The sequence below is a fragment of the Zootermopsis nevadensis genome, unplaced genomic scaffold (assembly GCF_977971745.1).
Source record: "Zootermopsis nevadensis isolate Lab colony 2312 unplaced genomic scaffold, Znev_1.0 Znev_ptg000042l, whole genome shotgun sequence".
Classification (NCBI taxonomy): Eukaryota; Metazoa; Arthropoda; class Insecta; order Blattodea; family Termopsidae; genus Zootermopsis; species Zootermopsis nevadensis.
The window spans coordinates 187029-196080 of record NW_028259174.1 but is presented as its reverse complement, the minus strand read 5'-3'; the positions used below and the strand labels follow the sequence as shown (position 1 = coordinate 196080).

General features: G+C 37.8%; 1 protein-coding gene across 7 annotated transcripts in view; it reads right to left on the bottom strand.

The window, feature by feature from the left end:
* LOC147871722 (structural maintenance of chromosomes protein 6-like) overlaps positions 1–9052 on the bottom strand; it is a 37157-nt gene that overhangs the window by 5798 nt on the left and 22307 nt on the right. For 2 of the 7 annotated variants that reach the window (XM_087360279.1, XM_087360280.1), the window contains exons 9-13: positions 6491–6649; positions 4843–4987; positions 3665–3725; positions 1547–1692; positions 114–299 (exon numbers count right to left, since the gene is read on the bottom strand). In XM_087360279.1, the coding sequence (XP_087216405.1) occupies positions 6605–6649 (45 nt within the window). In that variant the 3' untranslated portion in view covers positions 114–299; positions 1547–1692; positions 3665–3725; positions 4843–4987; positions 6491–6604. Of the gene's footprint in view, positions 1–83; positions 300–1546; positions 1693–3664; positions 3726–4842; positions 4988–6490; positions 6650–9052 lie in introns of those variants that run through there. The other 5 variants (XM_087360282.1, XM_087360283.1, XM_087360286.1 and 2 more) reach the window with 3 other exon arrangements.

The window sequence follows — 9052 nt, the reverse complement described above, 5'->3', positions numbered from 1 at the left end:
ATGGCGGGGAGAGTCTTGCCTGCTTCGACATGGAACCCTTTCACACACGCAAAGAAACTTGAATTTGTAGGAAAAAGAGGTGGTTAGAGCAAAAATTTTAATATCAAACGTACCTACGGAACAAGTCAGCGATTTTAAATACTAAATTAGTCCGTTCCTTAGCTATCTTCAATGCTTTCTTGTAAATGTGACTATTTCTATGTTCCTGCAATCCACACTGAACAATATCTGTATGTTGGTACTCGTGTAAATCTAAGCCGCTGTTCAAAGTCTTGTAGCACCGATGTGAGATGTTCATCCTGGAAAGATAACATCTTTTTATCTATTAAATTTGTTACCAGCTACCAAATATGACACTGTCTCATCCAGTTCTATTGATTTGTAACTTAAAATACAAATGAAAAGGGAAAAATACAAGAGCTGAGAGGGTTTACAATGATCCGAGCTGTGCAATAAACAAATCATACTGTCGTCTACATAGGGATTTTAATTCTGTTATTATAATCATCGCTTTTCCAATTTCCATTAAGGAGTGTTGACAACTTAATATATTTCACTAAAATAATTAACACTTTAAAATAAGCACGGTACGCTTCCGTGATAAGAGAAATAATCTAAAATACTTCATCCAAGTATAAAAAGTAATCAAGTATATCAAACTGCTTACATGAATATGAAATATATCTTAGTGCGAAACAATTTATATTTCACAGAATTTATTACAAACTTTTCTCGACTTACTGCGAGCAGGCAACAATTTTTTTAATAGTGGCCAGGCTCATCACTGCGTAATATCAGTCGGACTACATTTTTTCAGTCCCAAACTTTAGGGACAAACATAAGCTAACATTAGATACCCACAAATGCTCAGGTAGAATAGAAGAAATTTAATGAACAAATCAAAATTATTGTTCTCTGGCCAGAATACATTCTGTAATTAATTAGTCTTTATGGAAATATTATCTAAAAATTATACCGCTTCGACTGATTTAATTGAATGAGTTATGAAAATAATTATCGATAGTAAAAAGAAAATTTGGAGAAAAAGCATGACAGTCCATGTTTAAATAAGCAACTTTTATTTTTGTATTATTATCATTCTTATGTCCCACTACACGCCATGTAGGCACTTGGCGTTAACCTCGACACTAGATAGGGGCAGGCAGCCCTCGGAGGAGGAAAAACCCTTTGTCCATGTTGGGGATCAAGTCTATAATCACTCAGCTACCCCAGATCCCCTTTCTATCAATGAAGATTATTAATTATAAACAAGTCTGTAGCGTATCGTCCCAGCGAATTATGTTCATTCTGTGTGTGAAAGTGATGGGTAGGAATAAACAAATGTGTCTGTAGTCTTAAGTAAATGCCTGGAATTATAGGGTAGCATGCAGAATTTAAATCCAGTTATATTTTTTTTTCCTTAAAATCCATCTGCTACATGTGGAGCTGAATCCTACCTTCAATGTGTCTATTCCTCATATTCACGGCGATTCAAATTCAGTAGATTTAAGAATACGCATGTAAAATTGCCTGTGTAATTACAAACCTTCGTTTTCTTCATCTGACAGCTCACGTTTTACGTAGTATAAAAGTAAGTCACGGATCCCATACTCATTCCGCTTGGACACTGCAAGCGATTTCTTAATAAACTCACTCGTCATATTTATTTCGTGACCAAAGAGTTCCCAGCACCTGCGACAAGTATAAATTTATAAAATGAACAAACACGATTAAATCCACGTTTACGGATCACTAATTTGTGTCTGTAAGCGTATACTGTATTCAAATCAACCAAAATTCAAATTGATTTAATTATTATAATGCAATTTAAATTTTAGTTAATAAATAAACTACAATACTGTAACAAGACGCAGCAGCAATTATTCATATATATATATATATTTTAACTCTTAATGACAAGACATGCAGTAGAATCTTATGATCTGTCACACCTGATATACTTAAATATAAAACAGCTTTAAATCACTGGGAGAAAAAGTTCAAAATTCAGTCCTGCAAGCAAAGTCTGAAAATTACATGTTAATGACAATAAACAAAGAATAATGACTTAACCTCAATTTTGATATTCACGTCCTCGACAAAGAGAGCAAAGTCCTGATGGTAGCATTTCATTTCATCTGGCAAGTTCTCTATAACAAAGTCCAATTGCACCTGCTATGCCATTCTCTTGAGAAATACTAATTTTATTTAAATTTCTGGAACATGAAAATTTGAAATTGTTCCCATACGTGGGCACCTCTAGTGACAGGATACATATTCAAATGTCTGCACAAATATTACATATCCGTTCCTTCATTTCAGTAAATTCTGATGACAACTGTGAAATTGTAGACACATTTCTTGGAATACCCCCCAAAAGAATATAATTAATATAATAAGCCTGGAGTAACAAAGGAACTGACCCAATGGCACATGGCAGAAGGGGTAGAGATCTGACTTGTTGAAACCTTTCAAATTTCATTCTGTATCATCTTCAAACAACTACCAGAAATAACACATCATATTTTCTTGTGGGGTAACGTTCTGTAACTTCGATATAATTGTCGATGGTGAAACAAATGAAATATATCGTAACAAATGTATACTTTCACTGGTCTTATTAAAAGAGAAATGGTTTTCAGATCACGTCATACAGTATTTATAAGGAACATATTCAAAATGTAAACAAACTGATATTAAAGTGATAATTAGATATGTGCACAGGTCCAATTTGTTTTAACTCAAACCCAAATACTTAAGTAAGATGACAAACTTAAAATTCGTCAGTCAAAATAAGAATCAAGCTTGTTTCGTATAACAGGTTGTAACCGTCCCACTCCCGTCTGCTGTTGGAGTTGCCCGGCTCGGTTGCAGTCTTGTCGATCCTTGTCGTATGTGATGTAATTCGGGATTTCTGCTCATGTAGGCATGGAACTTTTCTCAGGGAATATTACATGGAGGGGTATAAGCTGAAGGTTTCGGTAATGGCTTCGAGACTGAAGTGCATAGTTTTTTGCAAGCACAATTTATTTCTTTTACGATTCACATCCACTGGCCGAATCGAGCTACAAAACAATTTAGGATGTTGCTTCCTCTGAATTCCAGAAAAGAGTGTCCTCACAAGAAAAATTTCCTGTCCTTTAGTCATAGGACTTCCCCCTTAACTTTCACAAAAAATGATGTATTTGGGCAGTAATGATGCCCTAGCTCACGTGGACCATTAAAAAAACCCTTTAGCCGGCGGGTGCCCCCTGCAAGAATTTTGGGGGTCACACGGTGCGATAATTCTTTCCTTTACAGTCGTAACAAGTGAAACTCGTAAATCTTTATTACTTGTTTCCAATTTATTTTTATTTGCGCCTCACCGGGACTCGAACCCAGAACGCGCGGTCACAAGGTGTAACACGCACGTTACTTTGTGATTATAAAACATATAAGCAAGTGTGACAATTATGATGCTGAAGAGCTCTGTTGACATATAAGATATACAACTTGTAGAAGTAAGGAGAACCTAAGATACTCAGGATAATAATGCAGTTGTTAATACGCAAACAATTTTTTGTTGTTGCGAAGTGTTTGGAAAGAAAATCACCCATCTACAATATTTATTTTTTCATAATTACAAAACCAAAACTAATGCAACGTGCATTTGTTTTGAACTCACCTTCAATCAAGTGCATTTTTTCCCTCTTCTGTGGCCCTTCCCTCAGCAAGGATCACTTCCTCTGAAAACACAGACCACAATCTTGCATTTTGGAAAACAAAATTGAATTTTCAAAGCGGAAATTAAGATGAGATTGACCGACATGACAGTAAATTTCTCTTCTATGCCACCATAAATGAGAAACATTTTGATTTACTTTCTCATTTATAGTAAATCTTTCAACTGATTTTTCCTAGCCCTGGTATTAGATCTGAAGATAACAAATTCGCCTCGTGTATGTACGTTAAATGAATTATTTGAAATAAGAGCAGTAAGAGGTGCAGAGGTAAAATAGTTTCACTGGTTATTAATATCTGTTACATGACGTGTATCTATGAAATTGTTTTCTTATTGTCATTCAGATTGTTCCATCAGTGGAAGTCAATTTAGAAATCCTTCAGGCATTTCTGTTGCTCAAAGAAACGAACAGAGCGGAACAGGGGAATCCCTAAATTGGGTAGGAGAAATAACAGACCTGCATATTTTATTGTTTTATTTTGATGTCAGAATGATAAATGAGAGGCAAAATGACACAAGATTATGTTATAGACAGTACAGGAGCATTTTCACAGTCAGTGTAAATGAAAAATATGTAAGATGTGGTTTTATTCTGCTCTTTGATTCCATTCCATTAAAAGCGTGACAAATTTTAAATATTTGGGAGCAACGATAATAAATCGAAATGATACTCATGAGGAAATCAGGAGGCGACCATATTCTGGAAATGCTAGACAATTTTCAGTTCGAAATATTTCGACTTCCCGTCTGATTTCTGAGAGACTAAAGATCAATATGTACAAAACAATAATTTTGCCCGTTGTCTCTCTCTCTGAGGGAGGAACATAGATTGCAGGTGTCTAAGAAATTGTAATTATAAAACTAATATAGTGCAAGTCATTTTTGAAAGAAGTCCTATTCTTTTACTTGTGGGACCATATCCATCAAACATTTGCTCCATGGCAGTTCACATTTTACGGTAATGTTTCATGCGGTTATCAAAACCCAAAAACTATTGCCCCCCCCCCCAACAAAGCATTCAATCATGTGAACACTGTGACAAAAGAGTGAGAAATCCTTCTTATGCACAACTATGTGAATGTAACACAAACAGTTTTAGCTTTGGTGACTCTGTTAAATACCTCGTACATCTACCGGTATCTCTGCTTCATTATGTTGTTTCTACATTGTTCATAGGTGGCAGGACGAGCACTTCGCAATTGATATACGATCTGTGGTTGGTAATCCATCTTCTATAGTCAATCACTGACCGGTGTTTGCTGTAATCTGCAAGAAGTTTTAGACGAGAGCGGCTGTCTTAAATGTACGTAAGGTAAGTAATTTGTGTTTAAATGCCCTCCTCAATTGGCCTGATTCTTTTAACCTTCCTTCTTTTAGTTCATATGTGCTACAATTAATTGCTTTAAGTAAGGTTATTATAGGTTATAATTTAATTTGAAATTCTACTGCAATTTCTTGTTCATCTGATAAAGATAATTTGGCGAAATTTTTGTTTGTTACTGATCGATACGTTTCTTCGGTGCATGTGGATGAAGTGCCCTACTTTTGCCCTCTCCAATTGAACTCTGATTAATCAGAGCCAATTTATAGCAGTTATGTTGGTGCAACTTGGAATCAGAAGACTCAAAATACAAATTGCAGTATTTAACAGTGCTTTAAAAATTTTCACGTTTTTATCTGTGACGATACAAGGGGAATTCAACCCAACATTCCTGTCCTCAGATTACATTTCAAAGTATCTGTGATAATTATGAAACATGTTCAAATTTTTAAAAACTGGGCTGGCATTTTTAAAGCTTTGCTTGTGTCCGTAGAAACTTCTTTTTACGAAATGCTGCTTTATGATGAAGCAAAGGAAATACACTTAAATCTCCCTTCAGTAAAAATTATGTCTGATAATTACATCTGTAACTATAAATAAAAATCATTATACTATATCTGGGTTCAAAATAATCTGTTGAAAAAATATACTGGAAACATATTTGTGCTGAGTCAACTTCATAGCGTTTTGAAAGTCAGCTGTATATTACAAATTATATTAAAACATAGTGAAACTATTATAATATGTGTGGTAAACTTATTTAAGTACGCACCTTAAATTCTGAATAAATCAAATGTGGGTGTACATACTCGTATTAATATTGTTTATACTTTTTCAGGTATCTTTTAAATTTATCTTAATATTTAATCTTACATGGTGGTGGCCTGCATACAATTGCATCAGAAGATGAGATAGTAATCGAGTCTTCTGTTGTTTCAACACGTCGTGGTACTAACTTCGTCTAGCATTAAGCAGCTCAAATTATTGCTATGAGTGAAATAATGTGAGATGGGGCGCAAACCACATCTCACTATAAAAATTAGCGAGTCACAAAACGTTAAAAAGAACTCAATGAGGATATGGAACAGCACTAATGTGCCTGTTCTTATCCGCAGTTTTCATCACAAGAAAGGAAACTGCTCTGAGTTGAGATTCTATGTTCTCGCAATACGTACATGAGTTTGCTACCTTCATCATCAGTGTAATAAGTATGATAATGAAGGCAGCATGCCCCTCTGAAACACTGGTCAATATCTACCAGACTACACATTCGCAACATCTCCGAAGACGGTCAGCCATCTTCCTGCTCTGAATTATTACGGTACTTGAATTAATGTCCCCCTCGCTTCTCTATGAATTTCAACAAACAAACTGAGTGTCTTGGATAATTATGTCCATAATAATATAGATCTGCTCGTGCTCTGTATCACAATTTTCTGTTTTCATACCGTGCAACGCTTAAGTTGTCCTTCAATCCCTTCTGGATCATCAGAAGCAAGTTCTAACAGGCAAGTTGCCTCCTCCACGACTCAGTTCTTTCAAAGCCCTTGCAAGCCGGGGCTCTAAGTTCGATGGGGAACGGAATCTCTGGAACTCGAGCTGGACTTCTGCAAAACATAATAATGCATGCCATTATAACAACCTATCAGGGTTCTCAAATTTGTAAACATGGTTATCCTCTCCCCGTGCAGAGAAGTGGCAAAATCTCTTATGAGCGCTGGTGAAGGGTCTGGCTAAAACAGGTATCTCAAACCTGACCATCAAGAAGAATAATCAGGCTGGCTTGCATTATAAGAGGGGCAGAAAGAGGAAAGGTTTCCTCAAGAAGGTTGACTGAAAAACTCTGTTGCTGATTCAGCCTGGGACCAATGATGGGGGCTCTGCTGTTCAAGTCAGTAAATTGCAGAGGGAAGCCGGAGATATCCAGCTGTCAGCAGCCATGGATCCACCGGCTATGCTCAGGTATGGTGGTCATCAGGACATGGGCATCACTGTGGAAGTTCACGGTCGACGGTGTAAAGTGCGGAGAGGGAAACTGATGTGTTTCCTGAAGAGAAAGGCATGACACCTACCTATCTTGAGCAGCAGCACACTTATGTGTGTTCTTGAATGAGCTAAGGAATGGCTCTGAGGCGTAATTTCACGGATAAGTCACTGGGAGAGAGTCAGACTGAGAGTTGTGAAGACTGGATCAATTTCAGAACTCAGAAAAATTTGTGACATAGATCCCTGGGAAACCAGTGCAGATGGCTACCATGTTTATGAGATTTTTTTTATTATTATTATTAGTGTTCTGTCTGACGACAGGTCCATATGAACAGGATCCTTCCATCCTTTTCTCGGACTGGGACCTGTTCATATACGTTCTTGGCAGATGATCCAGAAGTGGTTTGCCATTGCCTTCTTCTGTGTGTGAATGGAGTAATTGTTGGGATGCCACGGAGAAACCGGGGAAGCCCCCGGAGGAAAACTTCGTGATACCTAGACCACGGTCTTGCCCAACACAAGTTATAAATCTGAGAACCACCGGGAATTGAACCCGGGACCCCAGGATTACAAGGCTAGTGTTCTGACCACTAGACCACTGTGGCGGTCGTTTATGAGATTACGACAGCAGAATTCAAGTCTGAGGATAGGCACAGACAAGTTCCCCAAAAAGGGGTCCACTCACCTAACTTTGAGAGTGTATGATGATGGTATTTATGCTGTTCAGAGGCATGGACAAAGGGGGTCGGTGGCTCCTTCTTAGTTATCTGAGAATGGGGCTGTCCTTCCTACAGATTAACTAGCATCACAGCAAACTGGGCACTCATAAACTCAGTGAAGAATTGACTGCAGAGCATACAAGTATATCTCTGACACAGCAGCCATGATATTGACTGTACTTCTATAGGAAGATCCATTTATATACCTGACTCAACACCAATGGCAAGGGTGTTCTGCATACTTGCTCTGTGACTCAATCAAACTGCTGCTGTCTATGTTGGCAGACATAATTAACTACTGCAGGGAAAGGCAAATGGCCTTATTAATCACAACAAGTAACATAGAGAAGTTTGGTCACCAATCCTAGAGCACTACTGGAATACCCAGAATACAAAAATTTACAAATATTAAATCAAGGAGAAAGGTTCACCTTCCTCAGCAATAGAATGCAGGAAATAATAGATTTTAATCCGTGTGAGATAAATGGATGGTGTCTCAGAACCGTCTTTATCATGTCATACGCATGTCATCTTTAATCTCAAGGGAGAGCACAAGGAGTAGGTGAACTACAGAAATTCACAGACCACCTGATGGGCCTCCTATTGGGAGGAACTACAGTCGGTTTCTTGGTCACTCTGGTATTCTGGAGGGTACTGCAATAGCTGTGGAGTTTCTTCAGGGAGCCATTCTCTCTTCATATGAAAATAACCATCCCTTATCAGACCACCAAAAGGCAAGACAAAGGTTTCCTGTTGCAGAGGTCTATTTGGCACTAAAAACAAAAGATCTTCTGTCGTGGTATCAATGACACTCCACAAAATGCTCACTAAGCAACGCAGAGACACATATGGGCCTTCTTTGCTTCCTTCCAGTGAAATGCTGGAGACTGATTTCCCTGTCTCTGAAGTGTTAAATGAGGAAAAGACTGCATGGTAATAACATTCCACATGCACAATAAAAGTAAAGCCATCCCATTATACGCCATGTAGGTCACTTGGGGGGGAGAGGATGTATAGCTCCTAATTCTTGACCTCAGCACTAGATGAGGGTGAGTGGTCAGCATCACGACCCAGTCACACCACACTCCGAGGAAGGGACCCCAGTACCCATTGGATACGAGTCTGGATGCAGAGGCTAGAGGACAAAATTTCAGTTGTCCAGCCCGTAACTAGTCACAGCTCATTCCATATGAACAATGACAAAGAAAAAGCTATTTAAGGCAATGCCAATTGTGATCTTCTGGGTTGTGATCCCATACAGCAAGTTTTTACCAACATTTTGGAAATGTTCATATAGTCTCCATG